The 23688-nt window shown below is 42.9% G+C and overlaps 1 protein-coding gene across 1 annotated transcript; it reads left to right on the top strand.

Moving 5' to 3' along the window:
• The first annotated feature begins 19761 nt into the window (after positions 1-19761).
• LOC126560804 (uncharacterized) lies at positions 19762-20718 on the top strand. Its single transcript, XM_050216756.1, has one exon. The coding sequence runs from the start codon at positions 19762-19764 to the stop codon at positions 20716-20718; it is 957 nt and encodes a 318-aa protein (XP_050072713.1).
• The last annotated feature ends 2970 nt before the right edge of the window (positions 20719-23688 follow it).

The following is a 23688-nucleotide window of genomic DNA, read 5'->3' as shown; positions in this document are numbered from 1 at the left end:
AAAATCGATTCGACATACTTGGAAGCAATGTTCAATATACAAAGCCAGGAAGCAATGTTCAATATACATTTTGGGAATAGGGCAAACTTTATTGTATTCATGTTTCTAGTTATAGGTCACCAAAAGTACATTTCGTTATGACTCTAAATAAATGTCATTATCCTTGTAACGACAAAAATATGATTAGTAGTTGTTTGTAATTTGTTCTCTAACAGCGTACAATGTTGCTAGTATTCAGATATTTCACATAGGTCTTCGTGTTCTTTTTCTTCTTCTTCTTATCCTTCATATCTGCCGACTAGTGGCTTGCAAGTCCTTGCTAATACCACGAAGGATAGTGAGCTCCCTCTACGGGGGAACGTTTCGGTTGGGAAAAGATACTTTTTTCCAACGGGCCAGCATTACCAACTCTCTATCTCGCTTTCTCTCTTTCACTGTTATCTGTTTATCTTAACCACATATCTTATCAAAGAGCTTGTCAGGATAGTGAGATAGGATCAGGATAGTGAGTATCTAACACAACAGACAGTTCCTGTCCGCGACGAGATCGTAGGGACGTTGCTATGTAAATTGAAATTAACCGAGAAGGACTACGTTTTCCTTTTCTACTTCTCCTTCTTCTTGACGTTATGACCTACTAGGCCACGCCACTCGTAGAATGGCTTACTAGACAAAGTTATCTTATAGTTGGATAGTGGGTCCTCTTTACGGGGGAACGCTCCGGAATGGGTTTGAACTAGTGATGAGAATAACTACTACTTTAAAAGAATTAAATCAATCTTACTCCTTCCCCTTTGCGATTCAATTTTTTTCTTTTTTTATTTATAGAGGCTTTGAGTCTTAGAGACTACATTCGCCTCTCTACTGTATAAAAAAAGGTTTAATCTATTAAAAACTATCGTATATGTGCCTCAAATATTATGGAAAATTATTGCGATTATGGAATATGGTATCGGATAAGTTTAAACTATTGCTTAATTTTCTTTGTATAAGTAACTGATGCGTAAAAATCTAATAAGGCGATGAAAATTTTCGGGTGATAAGATTGTCGTGAAATCAGTTTCTAGTTGGCAAGTGGCTCGGTGTGTCGTGTATCCATGGCAATCGATGAGGATGTGGCGGACGGTGATGTCAACACCACAGAAGCTGCAGAGTGGAAGACTAGATTTTTCTAGGTTCTAGGTAAGAATGTGTAAGCCGGGTATGACCTATTCGAAGGCGGGAAAGGACTCGTTGGATGTAGCTAGACAGGGCAGAGTCGACCATTGTTGACAAGCTGATCGGTTTTTTCATTACCGTGAAATCGGGAGTGACCCTTCGTCAAGGAGTTGAATGTGGGGGTCTTTGGAGATACCATGTTCGGTCGGTCATTCTGTAATCCTTCGTCGGCGGCTAGTTGAATTGCTATTCCTTCGACGGAAAAGATGGAGGTGTGATTAAGAAGTTTGGTGGCGCAGTTGTCTGTGGTGGAGTGAATCCCTCAGCCGGCTGAGTCCAGATGAACGGAACCGTCTGTAAAGATATGATGTAAATGTTTATATTTAGTCTGAATTAAGTGAGTAAAGGTATTATTGGCGATGTGGCTGTTTTTTTCGGTTCCCCGAAGAGAGCTTTTAAGTTCCCAGTCAGTCTAGGTGTACGGTGGTACCAGGGACGAATCCCCCGGCGGGTGGATTGGAGGATCGGTGGTAATTGATGGTTGGTGAGTGTTTGTAGTTCTGCGTTTGCTCTGGTGATGAGTGCAGTTACGTCGAATCCTTTTTCAAGGATCCGAGCTGCAGCTTCCACTAGTCGGTTGAAGATGACATGTTCCTTAGGAAGGAGGCTGCTTTCGCAGAGGAGGGAGTTGATTGGACTGGTGACAAATGCTCCAGTGGCATAGCGGATGGCTGTGTGGTAAATAGGTGCTACTCTCTTCTCGATGGTTGCTCGTTCACGTGAAACAATCTCGATCCCGTAGAGCAGTTTGGGTAGGAGCCAGGCTTTGATGATGCGGTTTTGTGTTATACGGGAGGCCCGAGCTTTGCCAGTTCCAAGCATCCGGAACAGGTTCAGCTGGTTGTTTGCTTCCTTCTTAACCCTATTAGAATGAGAAATAAAGGAAAGGCGAGTGTCGAAAGTTACACCGAGTATGTCGGCAGTCAGTGCGTTGGGTATTTGTGTGTTGTTGTATTTGATCGGTCGTCGATATGTATAAGGAGTGTGTTTACAAATGTGGAGGATTTTGGATTTAGTGTGGGAAATTTAATAACCCGTCTTTTTCGACCACTGTCGCATCCTGCCAACCCCTGTTTGGCAGTTTACGGGATTTGCAAGCGGAACGAGAAGACGAGGCCAGGATAATATTTTCAATTCAATTCTTATAACAACTCTTTTGACAGTCGTTATAGTTGAACTCACTCTGAGTTAATTGCTAGTTGGCAGCAGGATTCGGTTCGGATTTTTTTGCGATCCGAATCTCAAATGAGTCGTTAAAACTCTTTGTGAAGAGTTTATTCAATTGATTCATTACAAAGATTTAAATCATTCATTCACTCTCACTCAGTACGCACAACACTAATTTGAACGTTTCATAAATTAAATAACCAGAGGATCACTAAGGCTAATCTATTCCCTATGAAAGCATTTAAGTAGTTATAAATGATCAAAACATCTGTTAAAAGGACATGCAAAACCCAATTTATGTATCTGTACCGTTATACTATTACGCACGATAGATAATTATGTCATTTTGAAATTTATCATTCCAGAAATACTACACACAAAAAACTAATAAAACATTTAGAAACTCTCTTTTTTCATTTCAGAAGAGCTGCCAACTTGTTTAAACAGCACATACAATCTCACTGTAATTATTTGGCTGGCCTGCACGAATGAAAAGAAGATATGAAATAAAATCTAATAACGCTTCTCGTTAGTCGCAATCCCATCAAAACGGAACCCATTTCTTGTGATATTATTTTAATCTCAGAAAAAGTTAACGTAATAGCTGGCCCCCACTAAGGAAAGACAAAATTAAAGAAACACCGTGGGTAAAAAATTGAAACGAGTCTAATTATCCGTAATTGAATCAATTACTCACATCCATCTCGTGTTTTCCCGGTGAGACCGAACTAAAACGGTCCCCCGGAAAGTGTGGAGTAAAAGTTTAAGCTAATAAAGTAAGCTCTTGGACAGCAAAAGAAGAAGAAGCACACACACACACATACAACTTTGATGGCGCTCGATCGTGCTGGTTAATGAGGGAAGGCGAACTTACGTCCAGCGAGAGCGATCCGCTGTGAAGAAATAACTCATAGGATAAAAGTGAAGCGAAGTATTGTTTAAACTGGGTCGTACGTAAGCACTTCTTGGGACGTACCCCAGCCACGGCATGGGTACTATCATCGAATGCAGTCCATATTTAATCTACCTCTATCATGCTTACCTCCATCTACTGCTAGCGCTGCTGCTACTGCAGCTTGCGAAATCCAGAAGCTGGAACGAAAAATTTCCCTCACTCGGCAGAACCATCCACCATTAGACGAGTCTTCGTGCGAGCAGTTTTTCGTAGTGAAAATCGTCCACGAAATGGGGAGCTAAAAAATAGGCGAGTAATTAGTCTGGTGCTGTCTAGTGTGACCAAGGATTATTAGTGATGCCCAGCAGAGATTAAACCTTTGAAAAGGTCGGACGAAAAAAAAGAAAAGGGCTGTCAGAAAGAAGAAGAACACACATACACAGCAAACTGGTACAATAATACGAGATGGTATTGCATCCGTGCAGGAGGCAGCCAATGCTCGGTTCTGCTACATTAAAGCGTTCGTTGCCGCTTACTACATGCACGCTCGGTTAAAGGTCGATGAAGCAACTAGGTCAGCACTCATTTGCATCGGAATGGATGTTGTCACGTTTAGTGCTTAGGAAGATGTTTTAACCCTTCGAGCTGTAGATACATCAAAGGCGCTCTGTATTTGATTTAGGGCTTGTTACTTTACATAAACTAGCTTTCGAATTCTGGAGATAATAATGTCATTTAAACTGTTGGTGTAGAGGTAACGTGGAACTTAAACTGAAACTGACGTTTTAAGACAACGTTGCAGACAGCATAGCAATTCTTACGTGACTAACTGAAGACATTAGAACAAGACACACGTAGTGTAAAGTGGCAGCCCCTCACAAAAGCATGATTTAAATCTTTATTAACCCAGTGCCGCAGTTGGGAGTAGCGAATAAACTATGTTGTTCGGTGATCGGTGGAACATTTCATGAAAGTAATATAGAGTATAAAATCACGTCACGTTCTATCGAACCATATCATTGCCGGAGTTGGTGGCGGTGATGCTTGCTGGTTGGCTTGATTCTACGCTGCTGCACATAATCGACACGAGAGAATTTCACTTCATAGTTACGGCTAGCCTTTTTCCCTCAATTTCCAATCGCTGTTGAGCCAAGCATTTGATGTAAAACTTCGCTACCGAACGTGTTTGGACTCGCACATCACTCGACTGCTGGCCCTGGTGAAGCTGGCTTAAATCTCATGGCAGTTTTCATCGCGTTATGAATAGCTAAGCATCGGGCTATGGAAGCAGAAAAGGTGTGAAGCTATTGTACGCTTTACGTCACAGATTTGTTCCTCGCAGTTCTTGCGGATGAGCTGTCGAATGCTTTGAAAGGTTGTTAGCGGATATTGGTGCGATGATATGATATTTCTTTACTTTGCGCTAGTTATAGTGGATTTTAAATATTTTCTTGAAGTGAGCTTTTGCTACCAAACATCACTAGATTTTTAATGAGTTCAAAAATAGTTTAAATAAATACATCCAAATAACAAGATTTTAAGAATTATTAGTCCTTCAGTTTCAGTTTCGAACAGACATTAATGCAATGACGCTAATGTTGTGATGTCCTTAAATTCCGAACGTCATCATCTACATGACTCCGCCGGATGCATTACTGTGATTGTAAGCGTATTGCTCTGTTTCGCTCTCACGGCGGTGCATTGGCTGGAAACCATCGTCATTAGCATTCATTACCGTACGATCTTGTAAGTCAAACGTTGTCGGTTTGTTTGCTTATACGGGGCGCCAGGCCAGACACAATCAGCAACGATGATTGCAGATGTTTGCGTAGCATTGCAGTCGTTGCAAATGTTTGCTGTGGCAGGCATTGGCTACTTCGTCCTCATTTGTGGCACGCACGCCATCCGTTAGAAATAAAAGGAACTGTTCAATATAATCCTTTACCGATGAGTTGAGGTAAAGGTACCGTGTCTATCGCCGTGGTCCATGTCAACGTGCCATTGCGAAAACGTTGAAGTGCAAACATGTTTACGATGCAACCAATGTCAATAATTAACACGTCCCCACCATTATTTCTCCATTTTGCCGAGTGCGGTCCCCTTCCGCCTCCCGGACTTGGATGACTGGTTGCGACAGCTAACAGGAATCGCTTTCAAGCCGCCAGAATCTACGCACTGCTAGGTGGTGGAATGTTTAGTTGGGCAGAAAATTACTCCTAGAACCGGCTGCCACCACAACCGCAAGACACACGCTCGCATAAACTTCTACCTTTACCTTAACAAAGTAATGGTTGCGACTGCCAGGTGTATAGCAGAAAATGCTCGACTCGCCTCGGCCTGGCGTCGTCGTCGTCGTGGTAGCCCTGCCTCTGTCGCCATAGGCACGAAGGAAGTGATTTTTACGATTACAAATGTACACCTTGTACGGGGAACAGATGGCACGTATGGAATGGGACGGGGACGGCACTTTGGTCATACATTTTTGTTTTGCCCGACTTTTTTACGAGCCGGGTGCGCTTTCACTGAAGTGATATTTTCTGGTTTACAAGCCACAAGTAACTTTTCAAGGGAAACGTCCCAAAGATATTGGAGGGACAGTATGTGGAGAAAATTATCGTAAGCTTTTCCTTTCTATTTGATTTAGCTATTTGAGGATATGAATTGAATTGAAATGAACTGTGAAGTTGCAGTGATTTTACAGCAGCTTCAATTTAAGCTTCCGTTTACATGTTTAATCTCTGTTTCAATAACTTCTGACCATCCTCTCTTCACACTAAACTCTTTTCTCTCCTGCAGCTCTTATTTAATTGATTTTACTACCATTTTTTGAACGAATTTTAATGTAATTCTTTGGTGCATTTAATAACCATATTTCTTTAAAAAAATTAACCAATCATTGAAATAATTCGAAAGCGAGCAGAATCACACATCGAATCAAATTTTATGAAAAGAAGAAGCAGACAACCATTCCCTGGCGTAAACTTGTGAATGAAACCCAACCCGGTGCAGGAACTTGTCGATCATGTGAGCCGAACGAACGGAACACACAACAACGAAAGCAGAGCTTTTACTGCGCCATCCGGAAATTGCTATATTATCTATTAACGACATCTCGACCCATGGTAAACAATTATATATTTCGATGCGAAGAACGATAGTGTAGCACAACTATGCAAAGCGTATAAGTAGGGTTGGCAGAAGCAAAAAAGGGGCCCGTTTTAAAGCCGAAGCCGCCTTTCAATATTATTGAGTGAAAATAGAATTTTGATGTTAAATTTAATATCGTATTTGAGTAAATTTTAATTTGAATCTTGTAACTTTTTTTAAAACAAGCAAAATATATTAAACATTTTCCTATAAAAAAATAAGAAAATGTGGCAACCACGAGCAAAGATCTTTATTATCTGCAAACATTCCACAGCATGGTCTAATAATGGTCCACATTTTACGCCCTGTTTCGGCAAATTCTTCCATTTTCTAGCACTCTTCTCCTTCTGCTCGACCAAAACGCTCCAAAGAACGCCCGACAAAAGCAAAAAAGATGGACTCAGACTTTCAAGCCTTTAAATCGCTAAAACAGATGCTTTCTTCGCTTATGCACTGTGTCCAACCGGTCCCGGGGAAGCGTGAGGCACACAATAAATTGCTCAGTTTATTATCGTACCTGCCATTCGTTCTTACCTTGCCCGTGCACGACCGTGCAATAGTTTGAGCTTTAGTGCCGGGGACGATCATAGCGAGTGACTAAAGAGAAGTGATTTTCAATTCGGAAAGGTCCTTGGCTGCTTCCGCCTCGGGGGCTTTGGTTCTGCGCGCTTTACGACATGTTTATCGTTTCGGGCTCGGTCGCTGCTTGCCGAACGTAGCCAAACAAGGATAATCGCCCGATCCTTGCTCCCCGTCAAGATGGTCGAAAAAGTTACAATTTTTATTTTACTGCATCGTTATCACCGATTACGTTCAACAACCGTGCGCTAGTTTGTGTGTTTGAGCAGCAGCGCTATTTTGGGGGATTGACGGTTCGCTCTGGCTCGCACCGTCTAAGGGACGCCGAAGAAGTTTTAAAACTGGCACATCCGCAGACAGGGTATTTTTGCTGTAGATTCGAAAGAAGTAAAAAACTTTTGATAGTCCTTGGTGAACAGCAGCGTACAGCAATTTTAAATGCTATCGTCTAGTGAAAACGGACGGAGTTTATGGGCGCTTCGTGAGATATGCACTGGGTGAGATGAGTATGTGAAGCCCAGATAATTCACATTTACTTGCAAAGCTGATTTAATACGAATGTAACTGCTAAGACTACTCGAAGGCTATTTAAACGAATACTGAAATTTCAACCTGAACCTTAAAGTTCATAGAACTACATACGCAACATACGAAAACGTCGTTTGATATTTGTTCGATAGTGTGTGGTTAATATCAGGGAAGCTCTACATTTATTTTCTTGTCCTCCACGAAAAACGACTTTTTGTTTATTCAAAAAGCAATACGCCCAGACCTTTCTTGTCTAATAATGAAATAGGTTCATAACTTTAGATTACCTACTTCAAAGTTTCAAGATCAAAAATATAAATCCTTTCCCCCTATTACAATGTAGTGACATATTCCTCGCCCGTTCCATCATAACGACTTCGATTATTATTTTTCATATTGTAGATACCAATCATTTATTCATTTTTATACTGCTGTGTCCGAAAAAGGTGCGGTAGAGGTAGAAAAGGTGCGGAGAACAGCATTCAGCAAGCAGTGAAGAGCAGGGAATGCGGGAACTCGAACAGATCACAGAGGCGTACGGTCCCACCAGAAAGTTTTACCAAGCGATAGTAGGCCACCAAAACAACTTCATACCTAAGGCGACCTGCTGTCGCAACAAAGATGGTGAACTGGTCAGTAACCAGCCAGAGGTCCCCTCGCGATGGGCTAAGTACTTTGATGAACTACTTAGCGATCAGTTCAAAGAACAGGTAGAGGCTCCACTAGCAGACGGCCCCGATGTACCGTCCCAACCTGACATCGAGGACACACGAAAAGCTATCCGTCGGTTAAAGAACAATATGGCGGCCGAAACTGACGGAATCGTAGCCGACCTGGTAAAAAAACGGGGGTATCTCTCTAGAAAAGGTAGGTTCATCAATTTGTTTCTGAGGTATGGGATAGCGAATCGATGCCTTGTGATTAGAATCTCGGCGTCATCTGTCCCATATACAAGAAGGGAGATATGTTGGACTGCAACAACTACAGGGGTTGAAGAGGGTGTTGAATACCGCATACAAAATATTCTCCCTAATCCTTCAGTATAAGCTTGTACCATTCGTTGAACTGATAGTTGGAAACTAACAAAGAGAATTCCGTAACGGAAAATCTACCACTGACCAGATCTTCACCATGCGGCAAATCTTGGAGAACGAACTCTTTTGAACTCCCCGTCAAACTGATCAGGCTTTTTAGAATGACCATGACCAACGTCACATGCCAGGTGAAGGTGGATGGAAATCTCTCAGGGTCCTTTGCTACCACCAAAGGTCTGCGTCAGGTAGATGGGCTCGCCTGTCTCCTGTTCAACTTGGCGCTAGAGAGGACCATCCGTGACTCGGAGGTGGAGACTTCGGGAACCATCTTCTATGAGTCAACCCAGATCTTGGCATACGCTGATGATCTAGACATCATTGGTCTGCAGCTCTCCAAGGATATCAGGGTCGAGAAGGCGGCAAAAAACCTCGATGGTGGCACCATCAGTGGCCGTACTAAGAAATCCGGAACTACGTGGGGGTGATGTACGGATAGGTGACCGCAAATTTGAGGTCGTCCAAAACTTCACCTATCTCGGGTCAAAAGACAACACCAAAAACAGCATAGAGACAGAGCTGCGCGCTAGGATACAGGCGACCAGCCGGCATGACGAAGCCTTCTTATGGCACTGGACGACCCAGCTCAGAAAGAAGTTTCTTAGAATCACGTTTATTTAATGACATCACACAGCTAACTAAAGACTCTCAAATCCTGTGTTAAGCTGATGATATTAAGTTTCGCAAAATTGTTAAAAATCTTGTTGATTTTACACGTGTTTAGACGGCTATCAATTACTTTCATAATTTGTGTTTTCTTAATGATATGACGCTTTCGATCGATGAATTTTACTGCACAAGTTTTTCATGTAAATTACGCCCGTTGAAACATTACTTTTATACCTGTAACAAAAAATAAGATAGATTTTAAACTGCTCGCAATCTCGGTACACTGGTTGACCATAAGATAACCTTCGATGACCATTACTTTAACACCGTAAAGAAAGCAAACAAAATGCTAGGATATTTGACAAGACAAAACAAGGAAATAATTTTAATGACCCCATGTGTTTTAAGGCCATATTTATAGCTCTAGTTAGTCCTATCATAGAATTCCACTGCATCACATGAAGTCCTTACCACCGTATCTGGTAAAGAAAATTGAATCAGGACATAGACGATTTACCCGTTTGGCTCTTAGGCATCTGTCTTGGCGCGGTGAAATGCCAGAATGTTGGTGAGAATGCTAGAGATGGTAGATGTTTACTACTGGAATTATTTTCTTTAAAAAAAATTACAAGGAGAAGTCGAAGCCATCACCCTACTCGGGAATATCAAGTTAAATGCACCCGAAAAAATGATTCATTTAGAACAATTCATTCGACTACCAGGAACGCTTCCTCTATGAGAGTTAAGTAAGGTTTGAACAAATATTATTATCATTTCGATTTTGACTCTAGTTTTGACAGCTTTAATCCGTAGAATCTGTTGCGATACGAACAGGCTAGGTTAGTGTCAATAGTAGCTATACGAGGATACGGGAAACATCCTCTTGAATTATTAAAAATCCGTGGGGCTTCTAGCCATTAAATATATAAATTAAAAATATATAAATTAGAATGAAACTATGAGGTTTATAGACGATCACATTAAAATCAAAATTATTTTAATTAGCAAGATATAAAATCAAGCCGTATCTGATAAATGAAAATAGATCAACATACGATAAGCACAGATCAATAAAGTCAAACATTATTCTACAAAATGTGTAGTATTTTTCAAACCTTACTCTCATACGCTCCTCATTACGCTGCTTTAGAAAATGGAAAATATACATATGAGTTGAAATGTATTGAAATAAATTTTAAGCATGACCACCACGGCCAACCACTAACCGTTCTCCCTCTCCGTAACGAAAAATAATGTCGGTGAATTGATTAACGAAAGTAGCCATGCTGTTAGCTCGAAATACGAAGCAAAGATGCCACGCTGCTGTGCATTGGCTCAGCGATACGGTGTATCTCAAGATCATTTCCCCGTTATAATCACGAATGGGCTAGATAATCCTTTCAACGACCACAGTTACCGGGTTGTTACCCGGTTACGGTTTACTGCACCATTATGGCCCACCAAGATGACCATTGATGATGTTCGACGTAGCATTAACAGAAGCTAAGCACAGTTTTCTGCTAAGCTCAGCTTAGTGGATATGTTATATCGGTGAAGAGGAGATCAGAGTTTTAGATACGCCTTCATTACACAATTGGGGTAGAAATTACACGACCCGACCAGACCGTTGCTCCGTCTCAAGCAGTTATTACCGGGGCCAAGTGTTTGCTCGGACGATGGATTGTGGTTATGCGGGCAAGTGCTTCCGCAATCTGTGTTTCTCGGAACCAAGAACATCGGTCGGTAAAATCTCTGCATACGCTGATGGTTTGATAATGCTGTTATAAATTCAATGGAGTTAATTAATATCGTACAGACGGACAGAGGGATGCTTGGCCGTGCCCACTGCAACGGACATAATACTTTTGATTTGATAATTTCACAGAAAACAAGCACCGCTCGGACGTCAAGCAGATTAAACATTTTATTAGTATTTGTTGTTGTGTAGCTTATTGTTTGATAGTTTCATTCACACAAAGCCCATGCTTTTGCGTAGGTTTTAGACTGAAATCGATACATTTATCACATCGAACAATCGGCAGCATGCAAATGATTTAGCTATTCATTTACAACAGAACGCATCGGAAAGCAGCGATGGGCTGTGAATGTTAATCGACATTTCGAACGCAAACATTTTAATTGAAATTGGTACGTGGTTAATAAGCATTTGGCACAATCAATCCAAATTCAATTTACGGTCGTGCTTCCGCAGCAAAAAAAAAACGCATTAACGTTTAAAGCGCGTGTGACGAGAATATTTAGCCAACACACAATCTCACTCAACAGTAGCTTATGGACTGTAATCGATCTAGCAGAAGTCTGTGTAAAAGTTCGCGTTTACCTTTTTTTTCTCCCTCTCCAAAGTTGATACTTTCGTGGCGTTCTTCTGTTGTTCCTTTGTTTTTGCCTTGATGATAATCTGCAGCAGTAGGGTGGGTGGGCGATTGTGCGTTCGCCTTTTTCTTTCTAAACATGATCCGCTTTACAGTGGTACTATAAAGCATGCATTCAAAAGATAAACGGACTTGCCTTTTGTGCCTTGCCGAAAAGACTTTTGCATACGCAAAACAAACATCAAAACAGTGCCACTGGGGGGCATTATTCGGATGTATTGGGTGGAATTTATGATCCGATTACTAGCCACTGCCACTGCACAGTGGGACCGTGGCACCATACCGTGGTGGTGCTGGTGGCATCGGTCACATTTTGCGGGCATAAAATGACCCAGTGACAAATTGAAATGCTAGCACATCATAAATATTAATCAAACACTCGGGGTCCAGGAGTCCCGATCGCCGGTTCGTCGCCCGGCGGGACAAATGACTTTTTTGTTTCTTTATCTTTGAACCTTTGAATTTGCAGTCATAAAGTGTTGGTGTTGTTCCGTTTTGGCACCACAGCCCCAATTCAAAAGGTGTACCAGTGGAGATAAAATTAATGGCGCCCAGGGCTTCTTTTTGGCCGTAGGATGCTTCTTAAAATTATGAGCATTTTGCCGGATTGGGTTGATGTGTGTAGGATTAAAAATAGAAAGTATGAATTATTTGAACATTACGCACCATGTCGGTGTATGTATCACATTGACACAGCAACATTACAATAAACAGCGTTACAGTTTTGCTTGTAATCTCGTCCACGCGGGTTGCATTATTTACATCCGAAACATACTTGGAACGGAATCCTCCCCGGTCCTGGTGACGTGTAGGAAATTGAAATAAATTGTTTCGTTCAAGTGCAACGCGGGGCCGGGCTGGTTTCTTGGAGTACGGTTCCCAGCGCCCCATCGTTCCATCCATCTTCGGTGCATGTTGTTTGGTTGTTGGAAAAATCCTGCGAGGATTTGTTTTGGGGATAGAAAAGTAATGCCACCGGCAGATGGGTGGGGCCGATTTGGTGCTGCGTCAGTGAAAGTGCCACTAGTTGGTGCTGAATAATTTATCTTTGGTTGCTACCTTTCAATAACTCACTGTACACAACCAATTGTATGCAAAGACACACACACACACCGGCACGTGTTTCTGACTGCTGTGTAACTACTTTGTTACGAAAGAGTCGCTGGTGTGCGCCGTATGCCAACAGACGTCTTGTTAAAACCGAAGCAATCGTTACAGTACACTAACCACCTCAGACGAAGGGGGCGAAAAAGGTGAAAATTTGCGAAACGCTCGTTGTAAATGAGTCTCATCCGGGCTGTTACACAAGTGGTTTCAAACGAGATTTTTTCTCATTGTTTCCGGCCGCTGCCGAGACGCTCAAAGTTCTCAAAAGTTCTCGCTTGGAGATTGGAGCACATTTGTCTTTGGTGCTGTTGCTGTTTGATGCCCGTGCGGTGGCATCAGCTGACGTAAATTTATTTCTTCGCTACGCGGCAGATAGTGGCGAAAGCATTAAGCTTTGGTTCGGTTAAAGTAGAACATACTTTTCATCACTTGTTTTGTTGGGCGAGGGTATGTTTCGTTTAAATTATCATGTCAGTGAGCTGACTTTTGCCTGTTTCGCAAAACATCGCTGCGAGCGATCATGCAAATTTCACGAAGAAAATTGGGTTGTGACGCGTCTTTGTAAATATTGTAAAGTTAGAATTTTGTTTTGGCGTATTTAAACTTGACTGACTATTCATTTATCTATGATTTACTGAAACAATTGATTAAAATAAAAAAAAAAAACAATCATCTCGCTATCGTCTTAATCGTCTGAAGAAGCAATTTTATGGATGTTTTTTTTTTATCATCAAAACCTTCTGTCACAAGAGATCTTCGCCACGTGTGATCTTCGTGACGGGCTGAGAAATAATACACGTGTCGCTTTGAACAAGTATGTTAAACCTACGACCGCCACCAGCTTTCATCAGCACATGACATGGGTGCTGACAGGGCAACGTGACGCACGAAAAGGGTCGATGGGTTCAAATAGTTTAATGTTTGGGAGTGGCAACGTGTGTCGTTTTACGGGTGACTTACGCTCTAATTGATTTACCATGCGAAAGTACGGTTCAATGGCAATCGATTGTTTCTTTGCTGGCAAATGGCTAATGTGTCGGGTCCCCAGCCGATTGGAAGGATTAATGATGTTCGATTGGAAAACGTGTTAAAATGCGACCTTTGCCAATACTCATGATGTCCTAATGTTATCAATTTTATGACAGAAAATATGTCAGAAAAACTATTTTTATGTATCAGGTTGGCAAGGTAATATTTATTACCTTTTGACGTACAAAATACTACAATTAAACATGGTTTTATTTACATCAAATATTAAATGTAACGTGTAGCTTTAAAGTCTCCTTAAACTAATTAAACAAAATAATAAACGTGTAGCAACGAAAATAAATTACGAGCCTTGAAAATCTAAACCCTTTTATCTAAATCTGTACAAATAAACGTATCACAAACGAAGTAAACTCTCCATATACACACTGTTAATGGGACACATAAAAAATTAAAGCTTTTTCCATCAGCCACTCAAGCACATGTGTTTGTGTGTTCTTTCCCCGAAATAATAAAAACGAAACTCCGAAGAAGAAAATTACATTTTTGATTGTCTGTATCCATGGGTCAATGTCAAAACCATAAAGTGTCCAGCGATAAACTAATTCACACGCTTGACAAATCATGCGACGACCAGTTGTCCGTACTGTGAAAAACTAGCACCAAAATTTATGACCCAGCTTCGTCAGCTTCGAGCAAAATGACAAGAATTTATAACCTAGACCTCATCGGCACATCAATTGATCCAGCCGAGATTCGGGAATCGGCAGGGGGAGGGGGGGGGGGGGGTAGAAATATTTTCATTACGTTCCGATGCACACACACACAAGCCATGCAACCAGACGGTCGACATTGATGCAGTGCGAAACGGTTCAAACTGAAAAGGAATAAAAATTTGTAAGCTTTTTTGTGTTTTTTGTTAACTGCACGAACACACAAACATACACCTTTTAAGGTTTTTTATTAACTTTGGTGTAAAATAATGCACGCCAAACGAATTCACATTACGTATCATCGCATCCGCATGTCAAAACGGATAGGTGATGCATGATAATTGTTGATTAGTTGGAATTGATTTGTGCATGCAGAGCACTGCAGTTATTGAAATGTCATCTCTCTTTTCATAAGAGTATTAATCACGTAATCTATTTGTGTGCCTTTTTATGTGCACTCCTTTTTCGCTCGTTTCGCTTGGTGCGCGTTTGTTAGTATCGGTACATTCCGCGGACTGCATCGTCTTTCGGTACGGAGTCGGTTACAGCGAACGGTAATGGTATATTGATGTAATTGCACATCGTCATGCAAATGCACATCGCATTCTGCCTGCGGCACGTAGAACATTGATGTCACACGTACGAGATAATTGGATGAGAAAGAATCCCTGCGTTGTTTTCAGTTTGCCTGTTTACAATTGATTATTTTCATTTAAATATGTTTGAGGAACGGTTAATTATTGCGATGCAATATTGCTGCAGAACTGCTAGCTACAGGTACATGGAATGAGAGTATTTTTAATTTCAATTATTTAAAAAAATTACACATCCATTCAAGTATTTTTACATACTTTTATTTTATATTTTTATAACTATGCAAATGCTAAGAATTTTGCTATTTTTTAAAGACAATACATCAACAAACTGCTGTCTGCAGATTTATCTGGTCCTACTAAATTGAAACGCTACACACAATTTCTAATCAATTCTATGACAAAAAATTTATAAATAATCAATTTTATGTTGCAATATTGTTGTTGTAGATTTGATTTTTTTACGGTTCTTTTTCTTTTTTTTTACTATATAATTTCATCTTCTTCTTCGCGAGCTTCTAGGTCACGCCGGCCATCAAATGGCTTACTAGACTTGCTGATACCAAGTAGTTGAACCTCGGGTCCTGTCATACGAAGACCAGCGCCGCACCTGGCCGTCCCCGATGATGTAGTAACACGGCAGCGTGATTTGTCATTCAGCTCGAAATTGGTGTCTGTTTAGTCGATGTCTTTTTAGCCAGCAGCAACTTTACCGCTGAATAACATTAATCAAACTTGTTTTTGATTTTTACTGTGTTTATTCCTATCAAACTTGAATGACAAAATGGGAACACTGATCGGGGAATTTCGTTTTCTGCCATTGTTTTTAAATAACAAAAATTGATCGACACAAAAGGCTGTATAACTCAGTGGGAGACTTCTTCTTCTTATTATTATTATTATTGGAGTTAACGTACGGTGTCCGGGAGAAGTGTTTTTAAAAAAAAAACTTAACTTTATTACCATCGACCGGCGGAGTTAGATACCGTTCGGATTAGCGTCTGAATATCAACTAAATTTGGTTTGGTTTGGATTGATGCTGGTGCGCTGGTCCGTGCTGAATTATGCTGCGTTGCTGATAATGTTGTGCGCGCTGCTCGGTTGTTTGTTTGTTTATTTAGCTTCGTTGCAGGTTCTCATGTTGCGATGCTGGGTGGCGCGTTTTGCTGCGTTGCTTTTGTTGTGCTGCGCTGTCATCTTAACTTTGGCTTTAACAATCTTAAAGGTCATGCCGGCCATCGAAATGGCTTTCTAGACTGCCGATACCACGTAGCTGGATAGTCAATCCTCACTACGAGAGGACGGTCCGGATGAGATTTGAGCCCCGGTCCTGCCGTTTGAGGACCGGTGCCATTGTTGCCTATACTACCGGGCCTCTCCAGTCTGTTTAGTAGTTTTGAAACTTTATACCTGTATCTTTTCGAGGCTCAAAACTGACATAAAAAAGTGTGTTTTAATTTTTTGTGACATCATGTAAGTTTCCTACTGTTAACACCTCCCAGTCTTCCGATCCCCAGTCTTGGGGATCGGAAACCGTCCCAACTACTGTCCGAGATGCGACGCACCGCACACGAAGCGATGAAAGACTCCATGCTAGTAGACCTCTGGGTTGGAAGACTGCCACCTTATGTGCAGTCTGTGGTAATCGCTGCTTCATCAAACATCGAAGAGAAGGTGAGAGTAGCCGACTCAGTAATGGACTCCATCGCGTTATACGAGGGCTGACAATAAAGTAAGGTATCCAATTTTTTTTTTTCATAGAAAATGACTTTTATTTACAAAAAGCGATACACAGTTGGAAAGGCCAAGGTCTTGGCTACTTTTCTACATAATCGCCATTTTTTCCAACACATTGCGCATCCGCACGATGAACTTGTCTATGCCGGCAGAATACCACTCTCCGTCCGCCTCGGGCAGCCAGGTGTTGACCTCTTTCTGAACCTCCGCGTCATTTTCAAACTTCTTCCCTCCGAGATGTTTTTTTCAGGGCGGGGAACATGTGGTAGTCACTTGGGGCCACGTCGGGACTATAGGGAGGGTGATTCACGTTTCATCCCCCGTAACAAACCCTTCCAAAAAATCATCGCCTTCCTCTTCAAAACGAGCCACAACTTTGGTCGCACATTCCACGCGCCGCTTCACGTGGTCTTCGGTCAGCTGTTTCGGCACCCATCGGGCAGAAACTTTGTGACACTGCAAGTTGTTCACAAGGATACGACGGATTGTTTCGCTGCTACACACTCCTCTAAGCTTATCTTCCAAGTCCCTAATTGTCGCACGGCGGTTTTTGAGCATTTCTGCCTCCACTGCTTGGACATTCGCATCCGAGACCGACGGTCGGCCACTTCTCGCCTCGTCGTGAACATTAGTGCGCCCGGAATTGAACTCGCGGCTCCACTTACGCACGTTTTTTATATCTATACACTATTCCCCGTAAACTTCAACTAGTTGACGATGGATTTCAATAGGTGTCACCTTTTTCGCACTCAAAAAACGTATTACAGAACGCAATTCGCACTTGGACGCTGACGCGAGGGGTACCTCCATCGTTGAAGGCTGCTCAGCCAAGACTGAGCGGTCGGGGAAGCCTCACCCAGCAGCAAAGTGGTAGTGGGGGAACCAAGGAACACGGCGGTGTTGCCAGATTTCGCCTAGCGCGTGATCCGGCGAAGTTGCAGCGTTGGAGACCTTACTTTATTGTCAACCCTCGTATCACCGCACCGGCCCTTACCAAACCGTATCCGAAGTGCGTAACGAGGAAGTGGAGCGGCTCTCACGACAGGTAGCTGAGTTGAGCCACCGATTGGAGGAGGTGCTTAGCCGAGACAATAACCCGGTGCGCGTACGACCTCGTGCACGTTCTCGCCCACGCCAGGTGAACCGTTCCGTTAATCCATCTGATCAAGCTGTGCTACTACCACGAGCGGTACGGTCATGTAGCGCGCAACTGCCGAGCTCCTTGCTCCTTCAAGACCACGCCATCCACCTCCTCGTGACTAGCCGACGGGGAGGCCGGGCAGAAGGTCCATGCTCTCGCGTCTCCATGCTATCGGCTCATGGTAAAGGACCACATGACGAATAAGCAGTTTCTCATCGACACCGGCGCCGACGTCTCCGTGATTTCCCGACAGCACAGCTCTATTTTGTGTAAACCAACCACTGTAAGATTGTTCGCCGCAAACAGCACTCCGATCCAAGTTTATGGAGAATCTCTTTACACCCTCGACCTTGGTCTCCGACGAGCCTTTATGTGGAACTTCGTGATCGCTGACGTAGGAACCGCGATCATCGGAGCCGATTTCTTCCAGCATTTTCACCTCTTGGTTGATCTTCGGAACCAGTGTCTCGTGGACGCACTAACCATACTACGAACCCCTGGTGTTACGGACCGAACTCTTCAGGTGCCAACCGTTAAAGTGTGCGATTCGACGTCGCCCATCGCTACCCTGTTGAAGGAATTCTCCAGATTAACCGCGTTGACTACACCTGGGACCCTTCTACAATCGGAGATCACGCATCGTATCGAGATCATCTGGCAACCGACCTTCGCACGACCTCGAAGACTGTCCCCGGAGAAGTACGCCGCAGCTCGGGCAGAATTCGAGTGTTTGGTGCAACTTGGAGTGTGCCGCCCCTCGAACAGTAGCTGGGCCAGCCCTCTCCATATGACAAAGAAGGCCGACGGAACATGGCGTCCTTGCGGCGACTACCTTGCCTTAAACGCGAAGACAATTCCTGACCGTTATCCGCTACCGTTCTTACAGGACTTTACTATGCATCTACAGGGGAATACCGTCGTTTCGAAGGTTGACCTTCATAAGGCCTATCACCAAATCCCAATACACCCGGATGACATACCGAAAACGGCAATTACAACGCCTTTCGGTTTGTTCGAGTTCAAAACCATGCCCTTCGGATTGAGAAATTCCGCACAAACGTTCCAACGCCTCATCCACGACGTTCTACGTGGGCTTGATTTTGTCTTCCCATACATCGATGACATGATCGGCACTTCGCCGTCTGCAGCAGAGCATCACGAGCATCTTCGCCAATTGTTTCAGCGGTTGGAAAAGCCTCATTTGACCATCAATACGGCTAAACGCGAGTTCTGCATTTATACGGACCACAAACCTCCTTTCCTACCTACGCTTTCCGACAGATACACAACGATACCTCGCTCCGCAGAGCTAAGCAGTTAGACTTCATTGCGCAGTTTTCCACAGACATCCGACACGTCGCCGAGATCCTGAACTCACCGAGATACTCGATGGAAAGAAAGGGACGGACCTGTTTCTGCAGAAGATTTCTATTCCAGGAAGCCGAAACTCGCTCTACGCAGACGGCCCTGGTGGGATTATTCTGCCCTATATCACGAAATCATTCCGGAAACAAATACTGCAAGCCGTGCACGATCTGAACCATCCGGGAACGCGCTCTACAGCCAAGCTGATGACTGAACGATTCGTTTGGCTGGGGATCAACAAAGACGCTCAAGAGTTTGCCAGGAATTGCCTCGCCTGCCAACGAGCGAAGGTAGGGAGGCACACGAAAAGTCCGTTGTTGCCATATCCCGCGACGACGTCGAGGTTCAGCCACATAAATGTCGACCTCATCGGACCATTTCCTATTAGCAACGGCAACCGTTACTGCCTGACGATCATAGACCGTTTTACTCGCTGGCCCGAGGCAGTGCCGATCCCGGACATCACCGCGTCTACTATTGTATCAGCGCTGATGTACAATTGGATCGCTCGATTCGGAGTTCCGTCCAACATCACCACCGACCAGGGACGACAGTTTGAGTCCTCGCTGTTCAAAGTGCTAGCGAATGCCTTTGGGACCAAACATATCCGGACGATCGCCTACCACCCGCAGGCGAACGGGTTAATCGAGGGATGGCACCGTACCCTGAAAGCTGCAATATGCTGCAAGGACACCTCTCGTTGGAGCGAGTATCTGCCACTAATTCTTCTCGGGCTACGGACTACCTTCATAAGTGACATCAGTGCCTCGCCAGCCGAACTAGTATATGGAACGACACTCACCATACCAGCGGAGTTCTTCAACGAGAAGCCGCTACCATTAGTATCTGATCAGTCCGAATTCGTCAGAACGCTACGGGAAGCGATGAACAGCATCCGACCAACGAGAACCGCCTGGCACTCCTACCGAACCGTGTTTGTTTCCCCGGATCTGAGCAAATGCACACATGTTTTCGTTCGCAACGACACCGTCCGACCTGCACTAACAACACCCTACCACGGTCCGTATCAGATCCTTACACGAAATCCTAAGTCATTTCAGATACTCCTACATGGCCAGCCTGCATTGATTTCCATCGACTGCCTGAAGCCGGCATATACGAGCGATGATGTTGGTTCAACCCTGCAGCATCTTCCCCGCGACGAGCAGCTACTAACCAACCTTGGACACGACACGCCGACGTCTCTGACGCCGCTTTCAGAGCACCCTTCGACGTCCCGAATGCCATTACCCGAGCAACCGGTAACGTCCCGTAAACGCATGCCGCTAACACGCACGCCGCCAACATGCACGCCGTCGCTACAACGCACCGACACAACCACCAGCAACGCCCCACCACCGCCTATCTTACGACACAAGGACAAGTGCGTATCGAGCAGTGTCACCAGATCACAGCGGAAGGTAACCATCCCTTTGCGCTACCGATGACACCGGTCTAAGAGGGGGGTAATGTAGCGACCTCGGGTTAGCGGTTAGATGACCGTTACCAGCCACCGTTGTGAGGCAGGTAACATCAGACGTTAGACGTTAGACGTTCGGTGGCGCACCGGATAAAAAATTTATTCGTTCCCGGTACGTCCAAGCGATCAGACCAACTCGCGCGATAAAATCCAATTGCAGTTCCGAAGACGATCAGCAATAAAAAAATTGTACTCGCAAGGTGCTAAAGTACTAACGATCCGATGCGACACTTACACTAACAGAGCGGTACTCACTTGGTGTACCACACTTACGCTACGCTAATTTTATCTTTAATAATAAAAAAGTTTTAGTCTCAATCGAACCTTTAACGCAGCCACAACTAATTCTTCCTCCCTTCCGCAATTCGAAAAACGTAGAAAACTAAAGTAGTGGAAAGAACACTAAACCCACAATAATTATATTATCAGCAAAGCTAACAAATCACTGAGCTTAATTGCAAGGTCGCACGAGGCAATCGCCCGAGGGGTTCGATCTTCCCTGGAAAACGCAGTTGTAATCTGATCTCCTCCAGGCTCAACCGCGATGGCCAAACTGTACGGCTGTCACGCTTTCGTGGTCGTCTTCGTGAATCTTTCTTCCTTTCTTCACAATCCTTCCTAGCACCCTCTACCTCCTCTTCCCATTAGCTGCTTAAGAATACATTTTTGTTAAGTTATTGTTGGCGGACAATTGAACGTAATAAATTAATAATTAATAATCATCAAAGTGTGATAATGACATCGAACATAGCATCATCGTATCAAATAAGTAAATGTTATTTATGTGTGGCTATTAAACTTCAAACCATTTCTGCATTCATTGGTGACAGCCTGGAAGCATTATAAAAAAGCGAAAGGTCTATAGTGAAAACATCTTTATTTCCCTTTAATATCAAACAGTAGTTAACAAGTTTTACATTGAAATTCGTTTATATTCAAAACATTGCCATATAGCTTGTTCAAGTAGATAGTTAAATTTGTGAAAGGTACCAAACTTTTATTCGAAACCATCACATTGCACATGCAATTATCGTGTAAAAATAGTTGAACTAGTTTGGGAGGAAATGTCACGGCACGAAAGCTGGTTATTTTGTTTCCAGCTAAATTAAGCACCCGCAGATTATTAAGCTTCATCAGATCGGCCATGTCAACGCTCTTAATTTCATTTCCTTGCAAGTAGAGCATCGATAGATTCGGAAATCTCTTTAAGCAGAATGGCATTTTTACCAGTTTATTCAACGCAACGCTAATCTCTGCCATATCGCGCGAGATTTTCCAATGGCAAAATTCAATGGTTTTCAGCCGATTTCCTGCCAACCCTAAATGGCTTACCTCTTCACTTTCTAACCGATCGGAGATGCTTTCTATCTGGTTGTAGGCAATGTTGAAATCTTGCAGCTTGGTGAAAGCATCGAAATCAAGCAAATTGATGCTACTCAACAGATTATTGCGCATTGTAAACATTTTCAAACTGGTGCTATACTGCTGATCACCCCTATCAACAATTAAAGATATTTGGTTTTGATCGATTTCTAATACTTCGAGCTGTGGAAGTTCGCTGCACAACGAATCGAAATTAATGTTTGCAATACCGTTTTTACGCAGCTTAAGTTCTTTAAGGTTTTTTAAATTGATTACAGACGGTGGCACTACCTGCAACGGACTATCAGCGATAGATAAGTACTGCAGAAAGAAGTTTTGCTCGAAGTACGCCCACGACAGCCCAGTCTTGAGCAGCGACAAACTGGTGATGGTACTGTTTCCCGGCAGTAGTAACCGTTTCACGTTCACTGACGCGCAGATCTCTAAGCTGCTAAAGCTTTGCAGTTCATCGAAAAGGCGTCCGTCGATACTGGTGGACAAATAGTCTACCATTTTAAGCACACTGTTATTCACCGGCACATGCTGCAGCACAAAGTATCCTTCCTGGTTCGGGTTCCAATGATTGAGTGTACAATTTCTCAGCTCTATATTGCAATTAAAGGAAAATGCATCACTCGAAATTAAAAGCAAGCTCACCACGACGAAGCTAGAAGAGGAGTGATCGTTTTAGCTTGGGTCAAATAGAAATATTTCAAAAACCGCTGGTAAAACCTTCGCCCGTTGCTCACAAACCACTCGATACAACGATCCATTTACAGTTTGTCGGCCTAAAAAGTACTGAACCAGTAGGCACAATTGACATCGTATATATGGAAAACATCTTGCTAACTAATACGGTGTGTCACTGATTGGAGTGCAGCAGGGTGTGAATTGACACCAATTCGTTACTAGCGGTTGTTTTGCTTGCAAACGATATTGTTATAGTTAACGAGCATCACAATAATACTCTGAAACTTTAATTTTTAGCACGACTGTACACAGTGATTATTGTAACATTCGATTCACAGTGTACGGCAACCGGATTTGTTGTATTTGGTTTTATTTTCTTTTTTTTGTTAAACTTTATTATTTTAATTCACATATTAAAAAAGGAATAAGTAAATAACATACTTAATATGAAAACAGCAGACACGGAGTGTATTTTCTATCTGCGATACTGCAAAACAATAACAAGAAATAAAATTTAAAAAACCACAATCCTACGGCTGATAGTTCTGATTAATATGCTACACAAAAATCATTCTTTGAAATGCGACTAAAACTAAAAATAAATATTAATACCCGAGTTGTGAATAAATTCAAGGTGCGAAAGAATTTTTAGACAACCGTTCGGGTGAGCAATCCGACTATTCGACAAATCGACAATTTGCTCGAATTTTAAAGATGGTACTTAGCCCATAAATATGGACCCATAAATAAATATGGCTCATAAAAAAAAAGTGAAAATCTATGTAAGGTAGAAGAACGTGCAAAGGTTATAATTACGTCGAGTTTCGGATTAGACTAAATTGTCACACGTCTGATCACCTTGGCGTTATCGCGATCAATTCTCCCT

The sequence above is a fragment of the Anopheles maculipalpis genome, chromosome 3RL (genome assembly GCF_943734695.1).
Source record: "Anopheles maculipalpis chromosome 3RL, idAnoMacuDA_375_x, whole genome shotgun sequence".
Lineage (NCBI taxonomy): Eukaryota > Metazoa > Arthropoda > Insecta > Diptera > Culicidae > Anopheles > Anopheles maculipalpis.
Note: the sequence above shows the minus strand (reverse complement) of the source record. Positions and strands in the feature narration are given on the sequence as shown.